The sequence below is a fragment of the Neovison vison genome, chromosome 13, assembly GCF_020171115.1.
Source record: "Neovison vison isolate M4711 chromosome 13, ASM_NN_V1, whole genome shotgun sequence".
In the NCBI taxonomy this organism is placed as follows: Eukaryota; Metazoa; Chordata; class Mammalia; order Carnivora; family Mustelidae; genus Neogale; species Neogale vison.
The window spans coordinates 73,976,263-73,991,968 of record NC_058103.1 but is presented as its reverse complement, the minus strand read 5'-3'; the positions used below and the strand labels follow the sequence as shown (position 1 = coordinate 73,991,968).

The following is a 15,706-nucleotide window of genomic DNA, read 5'->3' as shown; positions in this document are numbered from 1 at the left end:
CCATAATGTGTTTGTTTCCAACTTGAAATGAATGCAGAGCTCTAATTATTGTGAATATAAAAAACTCAGTTTCCAATGAAACTGAGCTACTACAAGATGAGCTACTACAATTTGTACTAATTCCAATATATTCTAGAGGAGAAATGATAGTGTGTTAAGTAGATATGTAAATTGTAAGGGTAACCTCATTGGGATATTTAAGGTTCTCTGATTGAAATCCTGCATGTTTCATAATGTGCCAAAGAGATCTAAAAGTCTTCCAGGTGACAACGTGGGTGGCTTTCAGGAAAAAAATATATATGTTGTCTTTAAAAAATATTGTAAAATCAACACATATTCATTATGGACACTTTTGAGAGTATAGAAAATGTAATAGAAAAATTAAAGTCATTTAAAATTCTGCTGTCCAGCGATGATCATTTGCCACAAATATTTTTACTCTAGGTGTCCTGCATGTGTCTTCATATCAACTTAACATATAAAATATACTTTTCTTTTAAAAATTGTTATTATTTTATTTATTTGAGAGAGATAGAACAAGGAGGGTGGAGGGAGCAGAGGGAGAGGAAGAAGCAGACTCCCAGCAGAGCAGGAGCCTGACATGGGGCTCCACACAGCGCTTGATCCCAGAACCTGAAGATCATGACCTAAGCCGAAGACAGACACTTTAACAAATGAGCCACACAGTCTCCCCTAAAATATATTTCTCATATAACATCTGTGTCCCTTCCCCTCTGTACAATTCATCTTCAAAGTTGTGGGTGCTTGGTTATAAAAGATACAATTCAAGTAACAATCAGATGAATTCCTGCAAAGTTTTTCACATTGCGACTATTCCGTATTCAACAAAAATTTACTGTCTCTATCTGTCTGACACTGATTTGGGTGCTAAAGATTGAGCAGGATGAACAGAATGGGATAACTCTCTTTTGCATCTCTCCTCTGATGAATGTCTGTTCACCAGAAATCACTGAGAAAATTTTTGACTAAAGTGTACATACACCCAGGGTTCAATTGATACTACTCAAGAGTACTGAGATTTTGCCCAAACATACCACCAATCCCTCCATAGCTCATAGGTCTGTATATACATCAGCAACAGTATGAAATCCTTAAGTTTTTCCCAACGTTCTTTCTTGAAAGGAAAAAAATAGCTATTGTATATAAATGATTCAAATGAGAGAGGAATAAATTTAACCAACTCCTTTATATAGCCAAAATAGTAATTAATATTTATAAAGGAAAATTAAGAGCAGTGAAAATAATTATAATACAAATTATCCTTGGGTTTTGGAATAGGTAATAAAAACACAAAGTAGAAAATAAAAATTATATAAAAGAAATATAATGAGGGGTGCCTGGATGGCTCAACCAGTTAAGTGTCTAGCTTATGAATTCAGTTCAGTCATGGGATGAAGCCCCATGCTGACTCTGTGCTCAGCAGGAAGTCTGCTTGGGATTCTCTCTTTCCCTCTCCCTCTGCCCTTCTCCCGACTCACGTTCACTCTCTTTCTCTCAAATAAATAAAAATCTTTAAATAAAATTTTTTTAAAAAGGAAATATAGTATACCTAGGAAAGTAACATTCCCTGTCACCTTTTATCCCCACTATCCCCAGCAGCCTAAGAAAACCACTGTTAAAATTAAAATTTTCGGGGTGCCTGGGTGGCTCTGCCTTCAGCTCGGGTCATGATCCCAGGGTCCTGGGATCGAGCCCCATGTCAGGCTCTCTGCTAAGCAAGGAACCTGCTCCCTCTCTTTCTCTGTCTGCCTCTCTGCCTACTTGTGATCTCTCTCTGTCAGATGAATAAATAAAATCTTTTTAAAAAAAATTAAAATTTTCCTTGGGTTATTTGGTTCTTATAATCCTTAAGTTATACAAGTTCTTTATATATTTTGGACTCAACCCTTGACAGGTATATGTTTTACAAACAGTTTCTTCCATTTGAGGGGTTGTCTTTCGCACTTTCTTGAGAGAATCTTTCAAAGCAGAGGAGCTTTTAGTTTTAAAGAAGCCTAATTTATCTATTTTTTTTTCTTTATTGCCTTGTGCTTTGATGTCATGTTTTAAAACCATTGCCTGATTCAAGGTCACAAAGATTCACATCAACGTTTTTTTCTAAGACTTTTAGAGTTTGGGTTTGCATGTTGAGGTCATAGATCCATTTCAAGTTAATTTTTTAATACGGTGGGAGGTAGAGATACAATTTCATTCTGTTGCATATGGATAACAAGACAGTTGGAGTCCCTAACTGAAAGAATCCTATGTAGCTATACTGATATCAGATGAAGTAGATATTAAACCAGGAATTATTACTAGAGATACAGAGCAACACTTCAAAATGATTAAGTGCACAATCTACCAGGAAGATAAAACAATTCTATTTTTATACACACCTAATAGCATGGCTTCAAAATATATCAAACATAAATCAGTAGAATTAAACTAGTAGAATTCGTTTATTTAAAAAATCAATAAACAAATATACAACTGCAGTGCCAGGCATTAACACACATCTCTTAGTAGAAATGGAGAGAAAATGTGACCAAGACAATTAATATTCTTTACCTAATTTACATGTATAGAACGCTTTAACCCCCAAAACAGAATATATATTCTTTTTAAATGTACACAGACTATTTATCAAAATTAACTATTTCTGGATCTTAAAGCAAGACTTAACGGCAAAGGATTTAAATCATTCAGAATATAGTTTCTGATCACAATGACATCAAGTGAGAATTCAATAACAAAAGGATAATTAAACTTCATATTTGTACCTTGCTGGATATAAAAGCCATTCTTCAAATGAATTGCTACAGAAGAACATCCAAGCAAAACAGAGCTTTGCAGTGGGATAGGTTTTCAGTCTCTGAATAGAACAGTGTAACACCCTATTTGCGAACTTTACTTCCTGTGTTGGGGCAGAAACATCTTATACCCCCAGGAACTCTAGTCTCAGGCATTCAGATAAGGGCCAGTCTCTAGATTGGAGTGAGAACAAGAGAAATTTCAACGAGAAGAAGAATTTCTATCATGCTCTGCCCTGGCCTGCTGTGGGCATTTGTAGCCTTCTTTGGCTTCAGTAAGTGTGGCCCAAAACATGGGGCTCAACTTTCTCTTGGAGTTAAGAATGGGACTACACAAGTTGTAACTGACTGGGGTATTAAGAGGGAAGAGAGATGGGGAAGTGAAATGTTGTGTGATTCTTTGTCCTTGTGTCATAAATTAATCTAGTCCCCATGACCCATCTGAGACATTTCAGAGAACCAACCTTGCCTTCTTTCTCCACAGGATCCAGCACTGCTGAGAAAGTCATCCAGACTCAGCGTACAGTAACAATGCAGGAAGGAGAGTCAGCCACCTTTTACTGCAAGTATGAAACCAGTTGGAGTAATTATTATACTTTGTATTGGTACAAACAGCTTCCCAGTGGAGAGATGATTTTCCTCATTTACCAGGATGAAAACAAGCCAAATGCAGAGCAGGGTCGTTTATCTCTGGACTTTCAAAAGGCAATAAAATTCATCAGTCTCACCATCTCTCCCTTAAAACTGACAGACTCTGCCATGTACTTCTGTGCTTTGGGTAGCCCCACAGTAATAAAAATAATAGTGGAAGATGAACAAAAACCTAGCTCCATAAAGGCAGACACCTGCCCTGGGGCTTAGGAAAAACCCGTGAGCCACTGACAGGAAGAAGGCAGGAGTGTGGTAGCCCAGTTGAGCCCCCTAAAATAAACTTCCCTTCTATAAAAAAAATGTTCTCATAATTAAGCTCAGTGTATAAAATATCACTGTTTCCTGAGATTTCCAGGTATTGGGTTTATATCTTGGGTGAAAATAAACCACAAAGTGGTTTTTGAAATGATCCCTTAACAGTTAGATTTGTTTAAAAATAAAAAAAGAAAGAAAGAGGAAGCTCAAAATGGACTCATTTGTGCTAACACCCATATCAGTAAACCAAGACTTAATTCCTAACCTAACTATAGTTCCAACCTCCCAGGAATGTGACCATTGACCTGTCAACATGGAATTACCTGGTCAGCACTAGTGAGATAACCTGCTGGAGAGAGTCCTCTGTCTTCCTCTTAGGAAGGTAACCTTGCCTAAAACGATGCATTCTTTGCTAATAATTTCTTTTTCCTGCTCCCTTTCTACCAAATCCCATGCCAAACAATTAACAATGTGGACTTTGGCAACTGCCTTCAAACACAGGAAGAACAAAGCCCTAAGGAAAGTAAAAGGAATTTGGTTGAGAGGGATTTTTAGAACTACTTCTGGGAGAAAAAATATCATAGAAATAGTTCTAAAATCCCCAATGACTGAAAATAATTCAGTCTTATAATCTCTCAATATTGTGGTAGAAAGCTCTTCACTGAGCCTTGCCACTAGAGGGAGGTAGCATATACAAGGTATTTATCTTTAGACCTAAAACACAAATCTTGAAAAGAAAGAGAGGAACAGAGAAAGAGAGGAAGGAAGAAGGAAGGAAGGAAGGAAGAAAGAAAGAAAGAAAGAAAGAAAGAAAGAAAGAAAGAAAGAAAAGGAAGGAAGGGAAAAAGGAAGGGGGAGAAACAGAGAGAGGGAGAGAGAGAGAAGGAAGGAAGGAAAAGAAGGAAGGGAGGGAGGAGGGAAGCAAAGGGAGGGAGGGAGGAAGGAAGGAAGGAAGGAAGGGAGGGAGGGAGGGAGGGAGAGAGGGAGGGAGGGAAAGAGAGAAAGAAGACGGAAGAAGAGAAGAGAAAGAAGGGAAAGGAAGGGAAGGGAAGGGGAGGGGAGGGAAGGGGGGAGGAGAGGAGAGGAGAGGAGAGGAGAGGAGACAGGCTGTGGAAGGACTTAGTTCCTAGTTCTAAGTAAAGGAGTTTGTACATACAGTCACAAGAGGGAGCTGTTACACCTGCAAACAAATGCTCCTTGGAGAGTGAGAGGAAGATTATCACAGAGTTGTGCAAAAATTTAATTTTCCTCCTTTTTGTCACCTTGTACTTCATAATCTCACATGGAGTGTGTGCACAGCTTCAAGGATGCAGGCAAACCTCTTCCCCAATACAAAGAACTGACCACTCCTAGGAAGAAAAGAGAGAGGTGACTAAGTTTAATTTTTAATGGCCAAACATTGGTTCCTATAGTAGAGTGATAAGCTTTTATTATAGCAGAGAAGGATGAGTAATTTTAATTTCATTCATTCCATTTCTTTAACAACAATTGTTTTTTAGAATAAACAGGGAAACTCTTTAATGTTTATTTCCCTTATCTTGGGAAATGACTTCATATCAAATCATCTCTTCTCATTCCTTCTTTCTTTTTAGTGGCCTCAATGCATTCCACAACAGGCATGGGCATGGAGATGAGAAAATATGTGTTAAAGAGGAGCTCTGGTGGGACAGGAATAAGTATCGCTCAAGTCATTGGTTCCTGTATCAAGACAAGAAACCTCCAACAATGCCTGTCTGGAAGATACTTAAAACATCATTCCCGGAGCCAATGTGGGAAACCTGCATACCAGGCACCTTGGCCCTGAGACTGGATTCCAATTTTACTTTTTCCCACTAGACTGAGTATAGTACGATCATAAAGCTCTGAAGTTATTTTTTGTCACAGAGTTGCAAATATTTTCTTCTTATTGGATGTTTAACTCATTTATTATTATTATTTTTTTAACCAGGAAGAAATCTCTAACTTTTGAAGTTAAATTATCTATTACTGCTCTTGAGATGTACTTGCTCTGGCTAGGAATATGGATAGGAATTCTCTTCTTCCCTTTGCAGTCCAGGGCTCAACATAGTTTTCTTAGATTAAAGGACATTTCATACCAACTCAATGGAACATCAAGCCACCGATTAGTGATGGGTTTTGCCGCGTACCACAAATGAGAGATGGACAATCTCTTTGGGGATGATTTTCCTCATTCCAGTTCACTCAGACCTGTTTGAGTTTCAACCTTGAAGAGGATCTCAGTGTAAACGCTCTGAATTAAGGCTAGACACTGGGAAAATATTCTTAGCTCTCTTTTCAAAAAATTTTTTAATCCTAAGGGTGGGAGTAGACCCAACCAAGAGACTGTTCCATCCTTAACCAATGCTAGGCAGGGGAACACCCAGATTGAAAGCTGCCTGATATAGAGCTGTGCTAGTGGGTGCTGTGCTGTTCCTGGGCCCTCCCCCAAACTAGGTTAACATACAAACCTGAGCTCAGAGACCTGGGACCCTGGTTTGCACTGGAACTATGAGATCACTAACAAAAATCACTATTCTCCTAACTTTAGGTAAGTGATCTGGGTCTAATAAGGATGACATTGTATCTGCTACTTCTCCTTCTTCCACTGTCGTTACTACACTGTTGGGAAAAAAATGCATCTATACTTTTCTGTATGTCTATATGATTCTCTATAGAGTCTGAGTATCATTGTGAGGGCTGATCATATCCACTCTTCACAGAAGGTCTCCTGAGTCTCACAGCTCTCAGGCTTGGAAGGAGGTTTGCGTTCATTGAGCCCAATGGTCATGGAATGCAGAAACTTATCTTTGGCCTTGTGGCTCTAGATGGTTCAATAATGAATACCAGTAATATTTCTCTTGTCCTGTGATGCAAAAATGCTTAAGTTTTGGTCTAAAGCCAGAGAGGAGAGTTCTGGGAGTGCTTGTGAAGCTGACCTTAGGGGTACCCACATTTGACCAGCCAGAGCTCATCTATTGTTTCTCAACCCCTCAGGTATTATGAGCGATGCTGACACCACACAGCCAAATGCAATGGAGGGTACTGAAGGCGAGCCTGTCCACCTGCCCTGTAACCACTCCACAATCAGCGGAAATGAGTACATATATTGGTATCGGCAGATTCCTAACCAGGGTCCGGAGTACATGATTCGTGGTCTAAAAGACAATGTGACTGAAGGAATAGCCACTCTGATCATCACAAGAGCTAGGAAGTCCAGTACCTTGATTCTGCCCCGGGTTACCCTGGGAGATGCTGCTGTGTATTACTGCCTCCTGAGAGAGGCACACTAAGATAGATGGGGCTGCCGCCATACAAGATCTGCCTGGTGGGGGAGGGGAAGGAGCAGTGGCCTTCTCCAAAGGCCACTGCACAAGAATGAGTGGGAGCCTGATAGGAGAGAGAAGTAACACAGAAAAGAGTAAAGAAATGAAGATAATGAGGGAATCAAAGAGGAAAGAATAGAAGGAACAAAGAGGATGAGGAAGAAGAGTTTAGGTTATTAAAGGGAGGGACTAAAAAGCTCACAAGAAAACTAAGAGACACAATTGGAAACCTGCAATAAAGGGAAAAGGAAATGAGAATTTGCCATATCTCTTAGTCTTAATCAAATGTTGCTTTCTAAATAGGTCTCCCTAAAATAGGTGAGAGCAACCACGGGGTTGTCCCAAAGACTTTCTTCATTCAGACCCAAGGAGGTGCCCAAGCTCTGGGTATCGCATCATATCAGTCCTTCCAACTCCTCAAAAATGGGAATGAATTTCAGAAACTGATTCATTTGCCCTTAAAAATATTTGCTTATCTGTAGCACACACATCATTGTGCTAGCGGGTGTTGTGCTGTTGCTGAGACCTCCAGCAATAAAGACAATTTGGTGGAAGAGATAAATAAGAGACACATATGTGGATATTAATTTCATTTCTAGAATTTATGCTGAAATATTATTATTACACACAAAAAAAACACACAAATATTTTCTCATTGTAAAAGACTCAAGTTATTACATAAGGATGTAGAGTAAAGCCTAAAAGCTCAGTCTGAGTCTCCCCACTTCCTCTCCATTCCCTTTTCAATTCCTACAATAACCTATTTTGACAGTTTGGAGTATGTCTTAACAATCACATTCTTTTTCATTTATCAGGATGCTCATGTAAATACCCAATTTTCTCACACAAATTGGATCATATCAGGTGTATTTTTCTGCAGTTTGTTTGTATTTTTTTTATTTAAAAATATATTTTTAACTTTTTTAATTTTTTATTTTTTTATTATGTTAGTCACCATGCAATACATCATTAGTTTTTAGTGCAATGTCCCATGATTCATTACTTGCTTATAACACCCAGTGTTCATTACAACATGTGCCCTCCTTAATACCCATCACTGGGGTACCCCATCCCCCCACTCCCCCTTCTGAAACCCTCAGATTGTTTCTCAGAATCCATAGTCTATCATGGTTTGTCTCCACCTCTGATTACATTTTAAAGACTTTATTTATCTAGAAAGAGAGAGAGAACATGCAAGCCGGCAGAGGGGCAGAGGGAAAGGGAGAAAAAAAAATCTCAGGCAGGCTCCCTGCTGATGCTGGAGCCTGACATGGAGCTCAATCTCATGACCCAGAGATCAGGACCTGAGCTGAAATCAAAAGTCTGATGCTCAAACGACTGAGCCAACCTGGCATCTCTAAAAATGTATTTTTGAGGTGTGTTCATATACATACACATTCACATATGGACTTTATCCTGTGTATAAAACTTCAATTAACTTGCACACATCCTAATAATATTTCAGTTTTTTACTTCTCTTAGGTCTCATAATCAGAATCACAAATCAACAAATATATATATACATATGATTTATATACAGATATTTTTATATGGATGAATTCTTAGAGGTAAAATTGCTGGGTCAAAGGATAAGCCTAATGTTATATTTTTACAAGTATTGAAAAGTTGCCTTCCAAAATGGCTCTAACACTACAAAGCACAACATATGGGAAACCTATTTCCCTGCATCTTGGTTAACACCATTATCAGTCTTTTTTAGATTTTAGACAACTTGAAAGTATTTTGTTGGTTTCATTTTGCATTTACCTGATTACGAGGGCAGCTGAACAACTTACTCTGTACATTTGCACTTTTATAGATTGTCTTTTCCTTGTTTTTTTGTAAAAATTATTTTAATACAATGAACATTACTTTGCCTGTTACATGTATTACACACACTTACTCCAAATACACTGTTTATTTTATGTTTGTTTATTCAGTGATTATCAGGGATATTTTTATTTTTATATTGTCAAATCCAAGCCTTCTAAGAAGACTTTACCTATTCCAAGTTGATAAATCAAAATTCTTACAATGTTTCCTAATCAAGGACATTCTTTTAATCAGCCTGAGAGTGATTGGGAGAAAGAGAGATTGGGCGCTCTGCTAGGTTTAGATATTTGACAAAGGGAGACAGGAGTCTCAGTCAAAATGACAGACTCCACAATTCTGCACTTCACTGTAGAAGGGACAATGGACAAGGTGATTTTTAAAAATTAAAGAGTAACAGACTTACTGATTTAAAAAAAAACTACTTACTGTTTATTAGAGGTTGAATTGTGTCCCCCTACACACATACATCTCACACACACACACACACACACACACACACACACATTGCAGTCCCAACCTCCAGAACTTCAGAATATGACCTTATTTGGAAATAGGGTCTTTACAGAGATAATCAGTTAAAATCAGATCATTATGGTGGGCCCCCACCCAACATGACTTCTATCTTTATAAAAGACAAAATTTGTGTTCATGGATTAAAAGACTCATATTAAAACATTAATCCTCAAGAGACCTGGGTCCTGTAGTCAGTTGGGCATCCAACTCTTGATTTCAGCTCTGGTCATGATCTCTGGGTCATAAGATCAAGCTCCAGCTCTGTGCTCAGCATGGAGTCTACTCAAGATTTCTCTCTTCCTCTCCCTCTGCCCCTCCTTCTCATTCTCTCTCTCTCCCTCAATCCTAAAAAAAATGTTAATTCCCTCCAAATTGATTTATAGATTCAATGTAATATCAATAAAAATCCCAGTAGGAAGTTCTGTAGAAATTGTCAAAAGGATTCTCAGATACACATGAAAATTAAAAAGGACTATGTTAGTAAAAATATTTTGAAGGGAATAACAAATTTGAAGAAATAACACTACTGATAATAAATTGTTTTTATGAAGATATAATTGAGAAATTATAGGATTGATGTAAAGATAGATAAATACAACGTTGGAACAGAATAAAAAGTCCAGAAATAGAATCACACATATAAAATCAGTTGATTTTCAATAAAAGTACCATAACAACTCAATGAGGAAAAAATCTTTTTAATAAATCATGCTTGAACAGTTGATAGCCATATTCAAAAATATAAACTCTAACCCTCAGCTCTCACTATATAAGAATTTGACTCCAAATAGACCATAGATCTAAATGAGAGGGCTAAAACTATGAGCTTCTAGAATAAAACATTGGGGAAAATCTTAGATACCATGGGTTTGGCAAAGATTAATTATGACACAAAGGATACATGACATAAGATTTCAAAAATCTACACAAATTAAAATAGAACTACCATATGATCTAGCAACTCCATTTCTGGGTATATATACAAAGGAACTGAAATCAGGATCTCAAAGATATCTGTATTCCCATATTCATTGCAGCATTATTCACAAGAGCCAAGGCACGGAAATAAGCCAATGTTCATTGACAAATGAATGGATAAGGAAAATGTAGCGTTTATATACAGTAGAATATGATTCAGCTTTTAAAAAAGGAAGAAAACCCTGTCATTTGTAACAACATGGATGAACCTGGAAAACATAATGTTAAATGAAGTAAGCCAAACACAGAAGAAAAAAATACTACCTGACCCCTTATATGATAAATCTAAAATGGTCAAATTCATAGTGGCAAAGGATAGAATGGTGGTTAGTAGGGGTTGGTGGGAGAAGAAATGCAGAGGTGTTGATCAAAGGGTATAGAGTTTCAATTATGCAACATGAATATATGCTAGAGATCTACTATACAGCACAGTGCCTATAGATAACAATATTATATTGTATACTTTAAAATTTCCAGGGGCTGGAAATTTTCCAGGGACTGGCTGGCTCAGTTCAGCAAAGCATGCAACTCTAGATCTTGGGGTTGTAGGTTTGAGTCCCACATTGGGTATAGAGATTACTTAAAATAAATAAAATCTTTAAAATAAAATTTGCTAAGAAATTTTTTAAATCCTATGTTAAGGGTTCCTATCACAAAAAAAATTAAATTTAAAAATAGAGTGTAGGAAGAAACTTTTAGAGAAAACCACAATATTAATTGTAATGATAGTTTCATAAATATAGTCTTGTCTACAAAGTCATCTAGTTGTACACATTAAATATATACATCATTTTTTATGCCAATCATACCTCAATAAAGTGGATTTTTAAAAAATCAATACTCGGGACTTCACAATATTAAAAATATTTGCTCTTTAAAAGAAACTATTAAGAAAATAAAAAACTAAAGCCAGAGACCAGAAGAAAATCTTTACAAAATGTTTATCTAAAAAAAAAAGACCTGTATCTAGAATATATATTTTTAAAACTCTTACAACTTAGTAGACACTCAATTTTTTTAATAGGCCGGAGATTTGAACAACAAAAACAACAAATTCCTATTTATTGTAAATATGCATGAAAGAATGCTCAGCATCAATATTCTTAAGGAAAATGCAAATTAAAATGATAAGATTCCACTACATACTTACTAGAATGGCTAAAATATAAGTGACTGACCACACCAAGTATTGGTGAAGTTTGGGAGCAACTGGAACTCTCAACATACTGTTGTTGGGAATGCAAACGGTACAATCACTCAGAAGACAGCTTCACCTTTTACGAAAAGGTGAAACATGTTAAACATGTTCGAAAACAGTAATTGGAAATAACCCAGAATTCCCCTAGCAGGTGAATGGATAAATAAATTGTGGTACAGATAAACAATGGAATACTAGTCAACAATTAAAGGAATGAATTACTGATAAATGTGACAATGTGGATGAATCTCAAAATAAATATGCCAAAAGAAAGCAGACAGGAGAGAGTATATACTACTATGAGTCTATTTACATAAAACTCTAGAAAATGCAAACTCATCTATAGTAAAAGAAGGCAGACCAGTGATTGCCTGGGCTGAATGGTGGGTGGAGGGATGTGCCAGGAAATTATAGAAGAGGGGTTCAAAAGGACCACAATGAATAGGGTCACAAGTGGGTCTAGGGAGGTAGTGATATGCTCACTACCTAGATGGTGATTATGGTTTTGTATCTCCATGTCAAAAATGATCAAATTGTACATTTTCTTTTTTTAAAGATTTTATTTATTTATCAGAGAGCAAGCAACCACAAGAGGAGGAGTGACAGGCAGAAAGAAAAGCAAGCTCCCTGCTGAGCATGGACCCTGGGATCATGACCTGAACCAAAGACAGACGCTTAACTGACTAAGCCACACAGATGTCCCCAAATTGTACATTTTAAATCTATGCAGCTTATTATATGTCATATTGGGTATGCCTCAATAAAGCAGTTTTTTATAAAACTAAAATCAAAAGTAGGCAGAACTAAATGTTGAAAAATAATTAGTTCTAGAGAGCAGAATCTTTCACTTTCTTTTCATTATAAAGAGGAAACTGTTTCAAACATGCAAAAGTGGCAAGGTATTTTTGATATCCAATAATAAACACCATACTCATTGCAATAAATAAATGTACCTCATCTGTCTGTATAAATTAATTCTAGAAGTCATCCATTATTCAGTATTTCTCAATCTGGCCAAAAGGTGGCAGTGTTAAAAAAAAAAATTTGAGTTCAGGTTTGCAGTGTTGGAGGAACTGGAAAGCAGGTCTGGTATTTCTGATTGGTGCAGCGTTCTACACCAGTGAGACCCCACTGAGCTCAAGTAACCCTTGCTAGGGAAGCTCATTCGAGAACACCCAACTGGGCTGTCTCCTGAGGAACCAGAGGATGGAGACTCTCCTGCAAGTACTCATAGGGATATTAGAGTTGCAGGTCGCCTGTAAGTATGGGGTCAGTCTAGGAGAGTTAGGGGTTGTTGACAGTCCCTGGGGTCAAGGACTGAGTCATCTTCTGCCCTGCCCATCTGAGAGCCAGATACATGCTGAAAAGATAGACAATATTCTATGTTGTTGTGATAGTGTTGCTGCCCCAGAAGAACTGAAGGGGGGCTGGGGTGGGCAGAGAAAACCCATCCCTTCTATGAGCATGAAGATCTGATGTGGCCACCTACATTTTCTTTTCACTGTCTTTTTGAACAGGGGTCAGTAGTCAAGGACTAGAGCAGAGTCCACAGTCTCTGATCGTCCAAGAGGGAGAAGATTTCACCATAAACTGCAGCTCATCAAAGCCTGTGTATGCCCTACACTGGTACAGACAAAAGAAGAGCAAAGGTCTAATCTCCTTGATGATATTGTGGAAAAATGGGGAAGAAAAGAATCACGAAGAAATCACTGCCACATTGGATGATAAAAAACAGCAGAGTTCTCTGCATATCAGAGCCGCCCAGCCCAGCCACTCAGGCACCTACCTGTGTGCAGCAGATGCACTGTGATCTCCAGGCCTCTGCAGGGTGTCCCCAAACCTGCCGCCAGGCCGCAGGTGCTCTGCCAACACAGGGCTCCTGAGCAGTGCTGGGGCATTTGCCAAGATGAGAGGCTTGAAGAAGAGGCAGTAGTCTCATCGCAAAAAAAAAAAAAAGAAAAAAACAAAAAAACAAAAAACCCCCCAAAAACGAAACGTTCTGGAGTGAGAGTGGGAGAAGTTCTACCTTTATTTCCAAGTTCAATTTGACTTTTTGTCTTGGTAATTGCTTTCTAGTAGGTAGAAACCTCAGCTTGGGATAAGGATGGCATGAAGTTCAGTGATTTTTGCAATCACTGTGCACAGATCTGGTGACTTTATTGCTCCAAGGAAACTTTCTCCCTTCTTCTACTCATTTAGCTTGTTAATAGAAAAAAATCTGAGTCATTTAGATTCCTTGTGGCATTTTAGGACTGTACTGTGAGCAATATTGTCACACTGGGAGGAGTCAGGGGCAGTGGTTTTTCCCAAGTTTATATTGTAAGCATAGAGATACACAAATGGATGCATATGTAGATAATAAAGAGGGTTCTAATCCAGTCTCAGACCGTCCCTCACTTCAACAACATGGCCTCACCTGTTCACACTGCCCACCGCCTCAGCCACACCCAGTTTGCCCCTCAGCTCTGATGTAGCTTCAAAAAGAAACAGATTATATTCAGTCCTTGTGGCAGAGCTCATCTTGCAGATTTTGTTTTCACTTGTCTTGCCCACTATCCTTGATAAAAAGATGTGCACTTACAGCCAGATGGAGCACGCAAAGATTTTGTCCTTATTTCTTCCACATGCCAGCACCTTTATTTGCCTCCTTCCTGAGGCTGCTCCTGTTCCCTCCCTCACTCCTAATGGTACTCTGTGACCTTCAATACTCTTTTGCAAACCCAAACCCTAATGATTTCTAGTCATCGAATTGCTTTCCAAAATCTTCTCCCACTTTATTGATTCCATATCCATTTCCCAGCTCACGCTCCAAAATGGAGTGGTTTGTAACCTAACTCATATCTCGATGCAACTTTCTAGATTAGCTCTCCCTGGATTGCTTGTATTTGAAAGGGGAATGTTGGAGGAGACTCAGAGGAAGTCACCTCAACTGGTGCACTTTCACTTATGGTGACAGTTGGAGAGGAAGGATGTTTCATAGCGTTTTGCTATTTCCCATGCCGCTAAACCATCATGTAGGCCACCTGCCTGTATGTAGGGCAGTTCTCATGGGCAAGAGGTGCAGACACCACACTGCAAGCATTGGTTAAAAAATACATTATTACTCAAATCTGTTTAGAAGGATAATACGAGGGGACCTGGGTGGCTCAGTGGATTAAAGCCTCTGCCTTCGGCTCAGGTAATGATCCCAGGATCCTGGGATCGAACCCCGGATTGGGCTCTCTGTTCAGCAGGGAGCCTACTTCCCCCTTTCTCTCTCTGCCTGCCTCTCTCCCTACTTGTGATCTTTATCAAATAAATAAATTAAATCTTAAAAAAAAAAAAGAAGGATAATATGATCCAGCAAAGAACAAGGACAGAGATTCTAATGCTTGACACTGCACATAATAACTTGCAGCATGGGTTATCTAAGATAGACTCCATCTCCATACAGTTGTTGTGATGGGATGTGTGATACCCCACACTGAACACATCATACCCACTTAGAGTTAATACCATAAAAGGCACAGAATGGCATATATAATTATCTGCATTTTACTTATAAGAAAACTGAGAGTGAGAAGAAATTTCCATCAAGGAGTTCTTTTGAGAACTTGAATGCTGAGGAAGCATATTGGAGGCCACAGACACTCCAGAGACACAGAAGCCACTCGCCTCCCACTCGCCAATAACGTGGCGCATCCTCACCTTCCCTGCTTCCTTTCGCTGAACACATTTTCTCATGGTCACTGCCCACTGAAGCCAGGAGGCAAGCTGTGCTTTGTACTCACTTCTGTAAAATGCCTATCAGAAAATGATGGAATCAGGTCACTCTGCTCCTAGCCCTACCAGAGAACTGAGCTAGACCTTTGTTGTGTCTCAAATGTCTCCCCTGGGACAATAAATGCCGCCCTAGAGCTGTGTCAGTTTCCTGTACTTAAAAGTGGCCCTTTGTATTTACTTCCTTTTGTTCTGTTGGGATCCCTGATTGGCGTCTTCCTTCTCCAACTTTATATAGTAATAATCCATCCTTTTATGGCAGAGTTTTCTTTCTGCAAAGCTCACTATAACCATTTGTTACCCTTGATTTTCCGGCATACTAATTATAATTAGAAAATCATCTGGACAATTAAGTTAGAATACACAGCAACCATATTTCTTAGGTT

General features: G+C 38.4%; 1 gene segment (V, D, J or C); it reads left to right on the top strand.

Annotated features, from left to right (window-relative positions):
* Window positions 1-12,767: 12,767 nt before the first annotated feature.
* Window positions 12,768-13,520, top strand: LOC122893315. The segment is given in 2 exon segments: window positions 12,768-12,819; window positions 13,079-13,520. Coding segments are annotated over 2 exon segments (345 nt in total).
* Window positions 13,521-15,706: the final 2,186 nt, after the last annotated feature.